The following is a 16897-nucleotide window of genomic DNA, read 5'->3' as shown; positions in this document are numbered from 1 at the left end:
AAAATTGTTAGCACAACTTTTAATGTATGAGTAAGAGGATATGTTATCTTATGTAACATGAGAAAAACATATCCTTATTTATTTATATATATATATATATATATATATATATATGAAAAATATTAGTCTGATAAGAGATAACAAGTCTCTTCTACACACTGAAAAAGATGTGGGCTCACTTCAAATTCTTTTTTCTCTTTTTCTATGCAATGAGATCCACGTAAGTTTGTGAGTGTAAGATGAGATATCTGCATGAAAGAACTTTTATATGCTGCCTCATCGCTGTAAGAGAGTACAGAAATCCAGGTGCTCTTTAGCCTTTAGGTAACCCAAAGTTGGAGTCAATAAATTCGTCGATCTTATTAAACCGTCTTGTATATGTCATGAAAATCTCACTAAGTTATTGGTTGTTACTACCTCAAAATCATACGCATAGTTATACTGTGGATGAATACCTGCAAGTTCTTTTCACTTTTATCAAATGCCACCCTCTTGACCTACGCCTAAATTTCTTTCATGATGTTTGCGAAATCTATACCTTTTGAGGTCATACCTCTTGGATGAATTCTTTTTACGAACCTACATAACCTCTTCGTCCCACAAAATCTTACAGTCAGAGAAATCTCCCATATAATTTTGAAGGACTGAATGAGTTGAGGAGGTAAGTTTTGAAAACTTCCTAGTTTGTACAAGGGAAATAATGAAATATGTCTGTTATATTGGATAAGATAATCATGCACATAAAAAGGTGAGTGAATTTTTTTTTTTTCTCTCTTTTACTTAGTGAGTCTCATCCATTTATGTTGCATGAAATAATTTTATCTCCTACAATATGAGTAACATATTTCCCTTGCTATAATTAACAATGTTTATTTCATAAGCAACTATTTAAAGCTTTCATCTCTAATTTGTTAAAAAGTCGGTTTCCCTTACAGTTGGGAAGGGTCGGCAGTTGAGGTGGACAGTCGGTGTATTGGACCTATTGGTGCCCCACTTGCATGTTACAAAATTCTAAGCACAAACTTCTCTTGTCAGAGGGAATTCAAATTTGAGAAAAAAATATAGGTATAAAGATTTCTCTCTTTATCTCATTGGGTTAAATAAGTTGTCTACATTGAGCTCAAAATGACATCGTTTTGAGACAAAAATTGAGATATTTTTATAATTATAATTTATTTCAGGGTTATAATAATGTTTCTCATCATAATTTTTTTAACCCAAAACGACATCGTTTTATAGAAATATTAAAACCTTGTCTTATTAGAAAGAAGTTCTTTAGAGATAGGTGTATTTTTTTATACTTGAAATAAATGTATTTTAATTAAAGCTTACATAATATCTCGTATGCAATTAATTGATTTGAGTGTGAATTATTGAGTTGTCATTCTGGTTCTTACGAAATCACATGGGATTTGTTAAGGGGGCTCGGCCAAAAATTGCACCCAATTTTCTAGACAAAGGACAATATTGGTTACACCTTTTTCAATAATGATGTACACGTTATCCGTTGAATATGTAAAACCCATTTCTTTTGACATTTTATTATTTAGAAAGGGATGACTACACAATGGCCGGAACACGTTACCATAGAGTCTGAATTGCTACAAACCCGTGAGTTTCTTTTTGTATAAAATATCTTATGTGTGTGTGTGTTCATGAAAAGATATATAAAGGTTGCAAATTACGTGAAATGAATTACTTTGCTTGTGCAAATTCTGATGATCACACTTTATTTCTTTTGAATAATATACTATCAATGTTAAATTTTTCAATGCTTACATTTAGCCAGTATTTCTCGTCTCTCTCTCTCTGGTAATAAAAGTAAAGTAACTTTAGGTTAACAACTTATATAAATGTGTACTGACTAGTCAAATACATGTAACTGAAGTTGGATTACAGTGATGAGGGATATATAATAATGTAGAGAATGTGATAGATAGATTCAAACTTGAAATATCTCATGATTTTAACCAAAAGAAATTTGATTGTAATTCAATATATGTCAATACCCACTTTAAACCACAACTGTATTATAAAGATCACCCAAAAATGGGATTTCGAAAGAAGGTCAATTTCTTTTTTCGATCGAAGGACCAAAGATTCACTAGTCACTACAGGCAAAAAGACAGATGGAAAGTCTACAAAGAAAGTTGGGGAACTGAGAAGGATTAGAGAGGGATCTACAAAAGTACTATCCTTACAAGTGAAATAGTAAGTTATAAAACTTGTGCTACTTATTAGAATCATTAAGGAACAAAGTGTCAACAAAACCATCCATGAAACTGCTTCCATCTAATTCAAGTTGTTGGCACTTAAATCCTATCAGTTCCTCTAACTCTGCGCTTGGAATCCAACCATCACATAATTGAGCACCTTCAGCATCATCCAACCAATCAAGAAAATCTTCCTCTTTCTTCAAGCCCTTACTTTGTTGCACACTTGTCACAATCTCATCTTCAATATTGGATGACGTCGCCCCCACCAAAGGTGTACTTGGAGAGTGAATTGTTGTTAAGGAATTTGAAGAACAAGTCCTTTGGTCAAGAGTGCTTATAGGTGCAACTATTGATGAATTGTTCTTTCGAGTGATCCCTGCTAGTGAGTTTCTACGAGTTGGGTGAGGATGACTATGTTCTGCTGTGTAGGTAACCAGAAAAAGTCCTGGATCCAAATTGCTCCTTTCAACTTGTTTCCTCGCCAAGCATCCTTTGGAACTGCTGCATCTATAGTAACTTCGAGGATAAGGTGAACCCTTTATTGGTTTCTGTCCATATTTACGCCATGCCCACGCATCACAAACACCATCTGCTGCTGTCACCTGCTTCACCACCCTCTTCACTTGGTTCTTCTTGCTGAAAACATTTAATGCATATATATATATATATATATCATTTACTTTGCAACACTTACGTACACCTCTTTGAAATATATACCATATATATATGAAGCATGCATCAACTTAGGATATGTAAATTCCATATATAAATCAACTTATATATAACAACTCTTGTATCAAATCTTAACTGTTGATATCTATTTGCATTCCATGTTAGCTAGATTGACTTTACAATTATTGTAAAACAAATGAAACTTTGTATTTTTGATTGAATGAAGACTTATAAACTAACCTACCTTCTTTTACATTTAGATACTGCTGGAACTTGCAAATCTTGTAGAGCTACTTTCTCTGATGCTTTAAGTACTTTGACTTCTTCGGTTTCTTTGGGGATAGGTAGGGAATTTGTAACGATGGTCTGTGAGGAAAGAGGGTGCAAAACTGGACAGAAAGGTTTGTAAAGTTCTTCCAATTCATCATGGACCTTGGTGGTTTCTGAGAATTGAGGAAAAGTGCCAAGTAGCTCATCTTGTTCAGAACAAAAAAGAGAAAAATTAGGATGAGGTTCATCGATCATGGTGTTAGCTGAGGCTTCACCGGTGCATCCTCTCACAATAGCTTCCAAATCCCAGTCCATCAAGCACGCAAGCTCATCCATCAACACAAGGTAAACGATTAAGATAAGGAGAGAGGATGAAGAAATCAAGAAGTAAAGAGAAGATTGGTGGGCCAGGTGCCTTTAAAGTTACAATGGAAATCAGATATTTTTGTAAAGAGAAGGGTTTTTGAAGAAATGTCAACCAATATTTGGTTATATATATACATGAAATGATAACCAGTGGATGGTGCTTTGAATATATATGTTGTTTTTTTGCTTCAGAGTTCAAAGTTCAAACCGGCAATAGTATATTCAATTGAGTTGACTAACAAGAAAGTCAAAATGGGAGCAAGTGGGAGTGGGGAACCAATATATTTTCAGCAATGGGGTGCTATGCTAGCTGAACCCCCATATTTCCCTTTGTTTGGGATTATGGGCTCATGGCCGACCCTATGACAGTGAGTAAGACAGTTGAATCAGTCTTGCCGTTAAGTCATTATACTATACAATACTATTGGTTGGAGAATCTCATACGTAAGGGGCCAATAATTCGGATTTATTAATTGGATATATAGATTAAGCATCAGCCTTAAGATAAAAAAGAGTAAAGTAATTTTCCGGTTACTAATAAAAAATATGGTCCTTAAATTAATTTTTGGTCTATCTACAATTTCAGTTCTTTAAAAATGTAATCCTTCAGAAATTCAATGAAGACCTAATTTAATCTTTAAAAAAAGACTAATATAAATATTTTTTTGTTGTTGTAAAAGATAAAAATAAAACCGTATTTTTTATTATGCACCCATCGTTTACTCAAATAAAAAAGTGAAATTAGAAAGTTAAGTCTTGGTGAGATCATGTTCATGACAGTTTAGTTAAAATTTTCTCCAAAATCACTTGCTTTTTGTCTGCTTATAATTTGAGAGGCCACTGGGGGATGACGGAGGGAGTTCATAAAATGACAGAGTCTTGTGATTTTCTTACATAGGATTTCATAGTCTCCAACCCTTATAGTTGAGAGTTCGGACCACGCTAACTCTCCTTGGCCACTAAACCATTACCAAACTATCAATCCTAACTAGGAGCCAAGGAAACTAAAATTACTTCTTTCTTTTCCTCCTTATCCCCGAGAGTTACAACTCGAACGAAGTTCGAAGATTAAAATGTTCCATTCATTCAAGGCAAGCTAATTAACATACGTAATTAAGCAAATTTGTCCAATACCGCCAAATTCCCCACTAAACCAACTTCTTGGCAACCATATATATATATATATATTATCAATCTAAATAATTGATTTACTTATATTTCACGGTTGATCTATTTAATAAATTAAAATTATGGGAAAAGTGTTTGTCATTTTAAATGACAGAGAGTTATGTCATTTTAAGAGATATACAGACACAGAAAATTTAAATTTTAAATTAAAAAAAATCACTCACTTTCTCTCTCCCATGATTTCTGTTTTTCTGTGTCTATCTCTCTCCTAGAATGACATAACTTATGTCATTTAAAATGACAAACCGAACCCTAAAATTATTAGATATAAATAAAATTAACCGTTAAAAACGTAAGTTGCACTTGTTGAAAATGAATGATCATGTCCCGTCTGTAACTGTGTATATAATATGGCCAAGTCAGAAAGTAAAGATATGTTCCAACTTGCATGGGTCTTCCATATGCCTACCCCATGCGATTAAATTGAAGGGGGGGATATGTATATATGGTGTATGGTCTTCACTGGTGACCACCGACTTGCTTAACAAAAAAAGAAAGCAAAGAAAAACAATCATCTAAAAGTGAAATATTGTTTGTTTCGTGAAACGGTGGGAAACTGCTGCGAAGCAAATGTGGACTTTTAGAACCTACAACGTGGTCCGCCTAGTACGTTGAGTTCGGAATCAACAAACGTTACATTACGTCATCACATCCCAATTTTATGACTTTAACGACCAGTTGTGTTGTGCCTGTTCACAAGAGTTTTAGGAAGAGTGTACATGGCGTGTACCATGCGGGTTTTGTAATAAGAAAATGCTTCTCAGAAATCCGGGTAGGTTCCGTGGCATGGTTTCCCTGTTTCCATTTACTTTGTGCTCCAAACAGCGTCTCTTTTCTTCACTAGTTGAATTTTTTAACAAATATATAAAGAAAAAAAAGGTTTTCCCTCATTATTTTTCTTCCATTTTGTCCAGCCAAGTAATGATCAAGTGGGTAGTGTCGTTTTGTTGAAAAATTGCTTACGTGTTTGGTTAAATAATTATCAAATGTGTTATTTCTAACTTGCCCCCACTTAATCGGTGACAAAAAGGAAATTGCCACTTAAGCGAAAGAAATGTTTGTAAGGATAGCACAGTTGACAACTGAGTGATGAAGAGTTTATTTTGATCGCCTTTCTCTCAAAAGAGAATTAGTCTCCCCCTTCCTCCATAAGAGTGATCTAATATCGTATTCCAAGAACAAGGTGATTGGAAGAAGTTGTATGAGAATATTTTCAGGTAGGAGTATAAATGGGTTAGGCCAGCTTATGTAAAATAGAACAGTCTTGAGCTTTTTAAAAAATCTATTCAGGAATAGAGTTTTTGTACATGTCGGACCTATAAGTCTACAAGCGGCTTATATCATATTATTTATTTTAAATAAAATAAATAATAATTTTAATAATTTTTAATAATAAAATAATATTATTTTAGTTATTCTTTTAAGGGAAAAATATTTCTGCAATTACTGCAAATAAATTATCTGTATTTATTCTCAAAACGACATCGTTTTGGTATTGAAATATTAAAAAATTATAAATATAAAGACTATTATAACCCTGAAATAAATTAAAATTATAAAAACACCATGATTTCCATCCCAAAACGACGTCGTATTGGACTTACTGCAGATAACTTATATGTAGTAATTGCAGAAAAAACAAAGTCTTCTTTTAATTATTAAATGTTTAATAGGCTTTAACAGGTTAAGGGCAGGCCAGATCTAATATTTTTTATACAGGCCCGGCCTATTTTACGTTAAAGTTTAGCTTAACCTAACCTATTTACACCCCTACTTTCAGGTATGTTTTAATACAATAATAAAAATTGAACATATAACTTAATATAAATTATTCAAGTCTCTCGTCACTAGACTAATTCTAATAGCTTACCTCTAGGTTATCTAAAAAAAAAAATATTTTGTTAATATCAACTAAAAAAAACTATGCATTTAACAGTTAAAAGTGTGGGCGTTAGTGCTCCGTTGAAATGAATACAATTCAAAAAATACAAGATAGTTAGATAATATATTTAACTAAAATAATACACATTGAAAATTACATATCTGGGCCCAATTTTTATGCCAATAATTTTATATTTATGATTTATATAATCATTATATTTATGACTATTAAATTGAGTTCTCTACACACATATAATGCCTATACCAATAATGTTTATGATTCTGTCCCTTCGGGGACATCCGACAAAAAAATGTTTATGGTTCCTGAAAGTGTTGCTCGACCGAAAGAAGTTTTACAATATAAAAATTAATAAAATCATATTTCAACAAATTAATTATAATAAAGTTTAAATATGGACAAGATCAACTTACATTATAAATAAAAAATCTTACACCAAATTTTAACCGTTAATTTTCATAAATTTAATAATTATAATTTATTAAGTTACACTCAATGATTAATAATTAATTTCAAATAAATTATAACCATTAAATATAAAGAAATTAATAGTTAAAATTTATTATTCTTACTCCAATATAAATTAACCTTATCCCGTTTAAATAAGAATTTGTTAAATTTAAATTAGAAGACCTCGTTAAAATTTAACTTTCCATCGACTCTCAATCTCACTTGCCAATCTCCGGCGACAAGCTTTCCAGTATATTCCATTGTATGTTCTGTCAGAGTAGTAGATGGGAAGAGAATCAAAAGAAACGAGAGGCATTCATATATATGTATATATATATATATATATATATATATATTTTCTTATCTACAAAAGGAATATCTATCTATCAAGCTTTTTAGCAAGAATAAGAAACTTCAAAGCGCTAATAAAATAAAGGAACTGTTGACATTTCAAACTTAATGCATCATGCACATGTTCCATTATTCCTATGAGTACAAAGAGATAATTTCAATATTTAATCCAGGTGACAGAAGCACTTAACACACAGTACAAAAAAATAATAAATAATAAAACAAAAACAAAACAAAATTTCATAAAATGGTATTTAATTACTACAACATTCGTCGACAAAGCTAAGAAACGAAACTTAGCTACACTATATTCCAAGCTGCAATCTACTCATTCGCACACGTATCTCAAATCCCAACCCGTTTTCTCCTCCAAAATATAATTAAGAAAGGCAGCAAAAGAGGTATCAAAATTTAGCTTCTCTTAGATGCCAATCGCACTCTTTTCCCTTCAATACAAAACTTCCGGCTACCTGTCAGCTGCAATCAAGGACCAAATCATGTCACAACATCGTAGACGATACATGAAATGATAATGCATACAATGCCAAGTATAATAACAAATAAATGCACGGGCTCTGTTAAGACTGGATCCCATATCCCAGATATAAAGGTAGTTGTTAAGTATAATAATAATTCAAGCATCCAACATTTCAATCATGAAAAGATTATGCTTTAAGAATTCGGCATAGTTCTCCACAATCCATACACAAATTTATTATGCAATGCAAGAGAAACCAGGCCGCATGTAGTAATAGGCATTCTGAAGATATGTAACAATATAAATTTAAATTTAAATTTAAATTAGAACAGGAAGAAAGGAGAGTGACTCCATTCTATACAAAATGAAATGTCTAAAAGTGATATGTGATTAAGGCCATCATACCTTCTGCTTCAAGTATGCAACACCCTCTCTTTTTGAAGAAAAGTCAGACAAAACTGAAGATGAATGTTCATCAATAAGAACTTTGAGCTGTTTCAGTTTCAATGATTCTCCAGGCACCTGTAGTTAAGCCAGTAATCAGTCATGAATTTACTACTAAGGAGAAAAAAAAAATTGCAACACAAGAAATCGGCCATACCCTGCCTAGAATCTGTTTACACAACTTTTTCAGCTTCACTTTGGATTCAACAATATTTTCTACTTTAATTAAGTCATGTGATTGTTTTTGCAGAGAATCGATGTCGGCAGAATCTTCATCATCACTATCATCAAATGATGTCTTTTTACCCTGAAAATAGCAGCCAGCTACTTTCTTGGTCCTATCCTTGATGCCTAGTCCTTGCTTTGCCGTTGTAGATTTCTCCTGGATAACAATTATAGCACATAAATTATTACACCCTTCATGTTTGATTATGATATTTATATCACAAAATGTGCTAAAATTGAAGATATCAGTCAAGCATCTCCAGCAACCATCCTGATAATTGAGCATCACATATGACCAAACTACCATTATCATCTGATAAAATAATATAAAGCAAATAATAAGTTCGCAAAACAAGAGGTCACATACTTGGACTAGGTTGTAGAGTTTTTCTTGATCTTCTTCATAAAATGCAGTTCTCTCCGTCCTATTTTTGGCACTTTCAGATATCAGGGACTTTTTCTTCTTTCGTTCTGCTCCAAGGAATCCACCAGAGACAAACCCATATTTATACCCCCACCACTCTGGTGGATGGATACCAGGACATTTACTTCCTGTAACAATGCAATATAGTTGGAATTTGAGAAATTCTGAATTTTATTCACGTGAATATTCATGTATAAATATTTACAATACATAAACTAATGGTAATAACTGTTTTCCTAATAAAGTGCTGATTCCAGGAAAATAAATGAGATAAATCAAAACTTATAATCTGTCACGTATCTTTCCTATCATAATCATTCTAATACAAGGAAAAATGAAACTACAATAATTAAACGATTAATCATTCTATATATACAACACCCCCTCAAGCAGGTGAACGGATCCTGTGGTTGGACTCCTAACAACCTCTGATACTTTCATTTATCAATCTTGAGATTATTTTATTCACTTCCCATTTTGTCAATATGCTCAATAGACACACCGGTAGTTTTAAACCCAAATATTTTAACTTCATTGAAGAGATCAAAGACATACTTCCTTTGAGAGATAAAATAACCTTGTTTAGAGCATAGTTGTCGGTAGCAGCAGTTAGCGGCCGGTAGCAACCGACCCCGAAAATGGTATAGCAGTGTAGCGGGTAGCACAATTGCCGCTATGGTGAAGTATTAATTCCACATATATTATACTAACAGTCAAGAAACGAGGAAATACCGCTTTTAGTATTAATGCTCAAACATAAGAAGTCACACAAAATCAAATACATAATTCCACAATCAATGTCAAATACAAGGAACATAAAGGAAGGATCCAAAACTAAACACAAATGAATAATAAAATTGTCAAATAGTCAAGTACAAGAAGTGAACTAATGAAGAAATTCATCATCATCTCTGGATTCTCCATCAAATTCCAACATGGGAATGGTGTAGCGGGTAGCAGTATTGCCGCTACGCTACGCTGTTACCTTCCGCGACGGCCAATGTCGCGTAGCGTCGCGGTTTGTAGCGGCCGACCGCTGCTACCCGCTACGGTAGCGATTTAGCGACGCTTCGGGCCGCTACTGACAACCTAGGTTTAGAGTAGGCAACTTCTACCCCAAAAAAATACCTCAACTTCCCAACGTCTTTACTTTCAAATTCAACAGTCAATCTTTCCTATAGTGGGATTTTTTTTAATTTGATCTTCATCTTCCCCGGTTATAATGAGGTCAGCTAGAAAGAAGAATAGCAAATTTTTCCCAATGTTCAAAGAAGAGAGTGTGGTCTCCTTGACTCTGCTTATTAGCAAGGACACCATCACCTTTGTAAACCTTCCAAACCATGGACGGGAAAGATTCCAGAATGCTTAGCTGTTTAAGAACAAAGGTGATATTCAACTTGGTGATGAGTTTCTAAATTATCCATGGAGAACTCCCCATGACAATAATGTTATCAACGTAAATAAGGATATACAAGCAGTGAGAGGGAGGATGGACAGAGAAAAATAACGTCTGACAAGGGCTGAAGCCAAAACTGACTAAAGTATTTACAAACTGCCCAGACCGGGCCCTAAGTGCTTGCATCAACCGAAGAGGCTATGTCATGTAGACTTCCCCAGCTAGAACACCATTGAGAAATGCATTATTGACATCTAGATGTTGAAGAATTCATTTGCTGGAAATGGAAACTGTGAGCAAAATTATTTTTGTGGTTGGCTTAACCACTGGAGAAAAAGTTTTGGTATAATCAAAACCAGGTTGCTGATGGAACCCTTTGCAACTAGCCAAGTCTTGTATTTATTTACTTTACCAAGTTATTAAGCCATCAGGATTTTCTTTCACTTTAAAGACCCACTTACAACCTATAGGAGGTCGGTCATCGCAAAAGCAAGGTCATTCCGAGTGAGCAGCATGGTCATAATGGACTACGAAGTGGGTTGTGTAGTCTAGATAGTCCTATAGTTGGACATGGTGGCTAGGGGCAGACTGGGCCATGCAGAAGATTAGAGTGTACGCACAATTGATGATAGGTGTGTAGGCCAAGGCTAAATCTAGAGAGAGGAGGTCACAGTGTGATGTTGGGAGTGATAAAAAAAGCAAGGTGGCCCAAACACGCCTCCACGCGTGGTAGGAGCAGTGGTGCATGGATCTGACACAGAGAGCACGTGGGGCAGCTATCAGTGACATATCTCTGGGAAATGGATAGCCAAGACAACGGTTCCATTGGTGGATGAGAAATTTTAATAAATTATCTGATAATGCATGTCTGATGAATGTGTCGTCTCAGGCGCAAACTAAGAAGGCGTTTGGTAGAGGAGAATTTTTTTTGTTCTTCCCAGGAATATTACCAAAAAACTATTTGATAGTCCAAAATATTATCAGGAATGTTAGCTTCAATTTCCTGATTCTATGTTGGTTGATTGTCAAATATTGCTACGAATGTGGGTCATTTTACAAAACTAACCTTCCACCATTTTTCAATATTATTATTTTTCTTCTTCTCTTCCTTCAATCTCAGACACACACATACACTATCTCTTCACGTGTTTCATCGTGCTGGCAATTTTGTTTACCAAATTGAACAATTTGTTGGCCACTTCATCGTCTGAATTCAGCTGCATTCTTTAAACCACGAGAAACACATGTTTTTGTTGATCTTTTTGTTTTGACCTTCAAAACTAAATCTTCGCCTTGCAGAAACTGTTTCCAATTCGAGTCTCGTTGGTTCCTATAGGCATTTCATCTATTTTTTTATTTTTTTTTTGAAATTTTCTTGCCATTTTTTATAATCAAGTTGAGATTTTTGTGAGAATCAGAAATGGCTAACAAAAGTTCGTCAAATGGGTCAACTTCATCTGATTCGGATAAGGCTTTGGCTTCCTCGCCATCATCCCTATCGTTCAATGACTCAGATTCTCCACCGCCTTCCCCGTCTCCACCATCTCCTTCGTCCCATGACTCAGATTCTCCACCGCCTCCTCCTCCGCAGTCTCCACCGCTATCTCCGTCTCATTCTTCCCACGCTTGAACCATTCTTTCACGTCTAGGGCTAACAATAGAGGGTACTTTTGTCCATAAAATTTTGGAAAATTTATCACCCACCCGGTGGTATTCTTTGTTGGGATTTTGCTTCACAATTTTCAAATTCCTAGGAAAATTTTCACAATCCTTATATCAAATGTGGGTAAATAAGATTCCCAGTGTCAGTTTCTCGGGAATCTTAAAATTTATCTCTCCACCAAATGCCCCCTATTAGGCATTTGATTGATATGAAGGAGGTCGAGGTCAGCTACAATGAAGGCAAGGCTGCAGTCGAAGCAAGCTAAGGCTTCGAGGAGGCACAATCTACCAAATTGGTAGCTCTAATACCAAGTTGTGAAGACACATGGTATTAAAGTCTTTATGATTAAGTGTTCTAGATTTTGATCATTGCCGCTTCCATTCTTCTAATAAAAAAAAGTTAAAATTCAACACATGATAAGTGAGCCTATATATTGCCTTTGCTTAAATAAAAACCAAAAGGCTCTTGCATGAGGGGGCATGTTAGAGATATAATATAAACCATATATAGATTATATATACATGCATGAGTGAATATGTTTCTTTGTTTTGAAATTTAATTAAGTCTTCGGCATCTTTGCCATTATTTTTTAAATTGTCAATATTTTGGATTGTGGCTCGTCCATCAACTTAAACATACAAAAGAAGCAAAGTAATCATAGCCTATAATTCAGAATGTGTTATATATATTTTTTAAAATAAATCAGGCCAAGCTTATAATTTAGCTTGTATCAAGCTAATAAGCCAAGTCAGACTTGAAATTTTTTACATAGGTCTAGTCTATTTAGGATAAAGCCTGGCTTGACTCAATTACACCCCTAATTGCATACAATTGATGGCCCTTAAAACTCCCTGCATAAACAGATTGCTTATAAGGAAAACATCCCTGAAATGACCTTTTTCCTTTTCAAAGTAAGTAAATCTACAATTCCAAGGGAAAATTAGTGAAGTACAGTCAGTATATATACATATTACATTTATCATTCTCCAAAATGATAGCTCTGTTTACTTTTAATTTGTGTGTGTGTGTTGTTTTTTTTTTGGGGGGGGGGGGGGGGCGTATGAGGGGGCCTCCATATAGGAAGGTGCACCCTTCGCATGTATCCAAAGAAAAAATCACAACAAAAGTTGGCCTAACTGTTAACATGACGATGCCTATCGCTAGCATACGATAAAGCAATTGGAGGTGTAGGGGAATCATCTATTGAATTTTTATCTTAATAGAAGAGCTACAGGATTAAAAACATCATGAAGGGAAAAAGAAAGAGAGAGAAGATAAGAGGTTTTAACCTGAACCTGCAAAATATAGCAATGTAGTCCAAACATCACATGTAATGTCATAATCAATATAAATAGCACGAAAAAACTCATGGCAATCCAAGATTATACCTTCATCTTCAAAGTTTTGAATTTCAGATGTCTTTAACAAGTCCGGTTCACCATCAGAATTATCAGTGTCCCCAGATATTTCACCCTTTTTGACCTATCACCAACATCACAGAAGTAAACAAAAAGTGACAACCTTGCATCAAATAAATTGAAATATACATCTAAGAATCTTGATAATAGAAAATGCTAATAGTATAGACAGAATAACAATAGCATAATACTCGAAGTTTAAGATTAAAAGTAACAGAAAAAAAATTTCAAATAAAAGAAGCACAAGGGGCAGTTGATTTTCAAGCATCGATTCATGTAATTACAATCTCTGGTTAGTTCTTCTTCGAATTAAGTTTAATGAAATAAAAGTTGGGCATTCTCAGGTATTAGAATACACAAATCAACTTTAAGACTCTGAATATAAATATCAGCTTGTGTATGTTCATTAACCAATGCAGATGATGACAAAACCCCATTAAGTGAAAACATATCTTCTAAAATGGAGATAGTGACCATGTAAAAGTTATAGGTGTTCCATGTTCATTAAATCAAACACAGAAGCAGACCCTTGAACAGAATCTAGTAACTAAAATAACCACAAGTAGAATCCACTAATTAAAAGGGTTTGGTAAATAGAATCTGAAGGCCAATATCAGTACCCAATTCCATTTCCAACAATTTTAGTTGGTGATTCATTCAATTCTGGAAAATCATTTCACGCACCTAATTTAAAATATAAATAAAAACACATTTCATTTACATCAATACTTTCACAATTTAGGATACCAAATCAAAACAGACACTAGATATTTAATTTATCTCAAAATCAACATCACATTGCAGCTACGCAGCATCACCATTTTCGTTTTTGAAAATTCTACAAACTAATAATAAAAATAAGCATATTATTCAGGTTCTTTAAGATGTGCAATGAATGATTTATCCATGGTTAGAATTTGGAACCTACAAGAATTCCTTCAAGATCCTTCAAGGAATACTCAGAGACAAGCTTCCCCCTCTCTCTTCTCTTGTACCTAAAAATACAGCAAAGAAAAAAAAAAACATGTATGATTAAATAAATAATAGACTCCAAGTCCCTGCGGAGGTTCCATAAGGTACATTCACTTTGTTGGGAGGTGTAGACGCTTAAGCTGGGAACGGCAGTAAGGTCCGGTCACCACTCCCGTGCAGCGGGAGTTCCGAAACAGGCAGTACTTGCCTCGGATAATCCCAGTTGAAGCCCTCTTCCCTCCGGGGAATATGGGCTTGTAGTTATAGATCAGTCAGGGCAACAATTTAAATAGAAATCATACAGACCTTCCTTGTGGTCTAGTAGCTTTGGAGACAGAATCCCGATCATCAACAGGAACACTAGTCTCGGTTTCCACCTTAGCTGTGTTAGTGTCTATGTCTGACACAGTACATAAAAACACAATCCTCATAATACATTCACATTGAGAGAGAAGAGGAAAACTTGTAGGAAATAATTATACCTGCATCATGGGATGGTGGCGCTTGCTACACATTACATGTAAAGAAAGGTTTCAGTGAAGAGAAAAAGAATTGAATAATAAGATAATTATGTCAGGCAAGGTAAAGCAATGGATGGAGAGAAAACATACAACTTTCAATCTCTTGAGGATATCATCAAATTGTGTAGTGTCAAATGCCCAATTGTTTGGCTTCTCTAAACCAATACCTAATTAAAAATGAATGCATAGCATGATAGATTAGATTCAACATATGATGAAGGAGGTTGGGTTGAAATTAATAAATGGAAAAGCAAAGAAGAAGAAGAAGAAGAAACAAACCAATGGTGTCCTTCTTGTTTTTAACACGAACATGTCCTTTGATACCCTGCTTCTCTTTCCCAAGACCTTCTCCTTCTTCCCATCCCTAAATAACTAATCAAATTCAATATGCAAAACAATCAAAGAAACGAACGACAGAGACAGAGAAAGAGAAAGAGAAATAGAAAGGTGACCATTTGCTTCATGAGGCGAAAAGCAGCGGATTGCCTAGCGACACCGACGTAACAAAGAGGGGTTTCAGGCGCCGCCATGGCTCCGACCACTGCACCGCCGCCCCGCTGCTTTTCCTTATTCTTATTCTTATAAACACCAATTTCTCTTCTGAACCTTAGGGCTTCAGAAACCAAAGCTATACTCTTACCTACTCTGCTGTGATTCTGAAGTAAACAAATATATTTGCGTGTTATTTGTTTTCATATATTTCAGCAGCGCTATGCTTTTCTCACGTTAAATGAGTTAACATTGTTTCACCCAGAGACATAATTACGTGGTCCTATAATTAAAAAAAAAAAAAAAAATATTGACTCGGATTTTAATGGGTGTGTAACATGAAATAAGTTTTTTATGTAACATGAGAAAAATATTTCTCATTTTAGTATTATATTATAACAAAGGATATGATATTGTACAATCAATTAAGGTTATTATCAATATTATTATCAATCAATTTTACCGTTAGATTGATTATATTGATCTTACGGTTATATTTATTTTCATTTTTATAGTGTTATAATTCTTCATATTTAATATTTTATATTTATTTTCACATTTGTATGATTATGATTTTTTATATTTAATATAAAAGCATTAAATATGAGAAATCATAATCATACAAAGATGAAAATAAACATAATCATTAGATCAACATAATCGATCTAACGATGAAATTAATTGATAATAACTTTAATTAGTTGTTACAATATCTTAGGGGGGAATAATACATTACTTTATTATTGGTTGTATGATAATTATCTTGGTAGTTTATGAGTAATTCTTAAACAACAAAATTATGATTTATTTATAAAATTAATTAACTATTATTTTAAATGTATAATGTTTAAATCAGATTAATTTTTTTTAAAAAAAATATAAGTTCAAAAATTATTACAAATTGATTTTTTTTATATATTATTCATTGATTCAACATTACTTTAGAGATCACATACGGGAAACTCCAAACTATTGGTTAAATTAAGACAACTCATTACCAATTTGATTCATGTGTTTGATGGTAATTAATTTAATTTTAAAATAATAATAATATAATTTTTAAAGTGTCTTTTGTTTTGCATCAAAATTATGTTGAGCGATCAAGAGCCCGTTTGTTTGGGCTTATCAAAAAAGTAACTTTTATATCTACTTTATTTTAGAAGTGTTTTTTATAAAAGTTAAAGTTATTTATATTTTTATTAAAATATTTAGTTTTTTAAAAAAATCTTTGGCTTTTGACTTTTGCTTTTCTTAGAAGTTAAATTTTTAGCTTTTGAAAAAAAGTAGATTTTTGACTTTTTTGTGACTTTTGCTTTTTTAAAAAACAGACATCCAAACGAACTAAAAACGATAAGTGTTTTTTTTCTTGAAAAAAGCAGCTTTTGAAGAAAAAAAGCTCATCCATACGGGCAAATATGAAATTGAACACTGATTGATCATAATTTAGTTAATTT

At 33.6% G+C, this 16897-nt stretch overlaps 2 protein-coding genes across 2 annotated transcripts; both read right to left on the bottom strand.

Moving 5' to 3' along the window:
• Nucleotides 1–2230: 2230 nt before the first annotated feature.
• LOC133284776 (probable WRKY transcription factor 29) lies at nucleotides 2231–3494 on the bottom strand. Its single transcript, XM_061481854.1, has 2 exons — nucleotides 3133–3494; nucleotides 2231–2852 (listed from the first exon to the last, which is right to left on the bottom strand). Exons 1-2 carry the CDS (start codon nucleotides 3492–3494, stop codon nucleotides 2231–2233), a joined length of 984 nt encoding a protein of 327 aa, XP_061337838.1.
• Nucleotides 3495–7529: 4035 nt separating this feature from the next.
• Nucleotides 7530–15606, bottom strand: LOC133284796 (G-patch domain-containing protein 1). The gene is made up of 11 exons (XM_061481899.1): nucleotides 15407–15606; nucleotides 15234–15318; nucleotides 15045–15121; nucleotides 14916–14940; nucleotides 14740–14833; nucleotides 14390–14456; nucleotides 13432–13525; nucleotides 8928–9112; nucleotides 8493–8717; nucleotides 8297–8413; nucleotides 7530–7890 (listed from the first exon to the last, which is right to left on the bottom strand). Exons 1-11 carry the CDS (start codon nucleotides 15482–15484, stop codon nucleotides 7825–7827), a joined length of 1113 nt encoding a protein of 370 aa, XP_061337883.1. The 5' UTR covers nucleotides 15485–15606; the 3' UTR covers nucleotides 7530–7824.
• Nucleotides 15607–16897: the final 1291 nt, after the last annotated feature.

The sequence above is a fragment of the Gastrolobium bilobum genome, unplaced genomic scaffold, assembly GCF_033153095.1.
Source record: "Gastrolobium bilobum isolate Gb01-03AN ecotype WA unplaced genomic scaffold, APGP_CSIRO_Gbil_v1 utg27505, whole genome shotgun sequence".
In the NCBI taxonomy this organism is placed as follows: domain Eukaryota; kingdom Viridiplantae; phylum Streptophyta; class Magnoliopsida; order Fabales; family Fabaceae; genus Gastrolobium; species Gastrolobium bilobum.
This window is presented reverse-complemented; position numbering and strand designations above follow the sequence as displayed.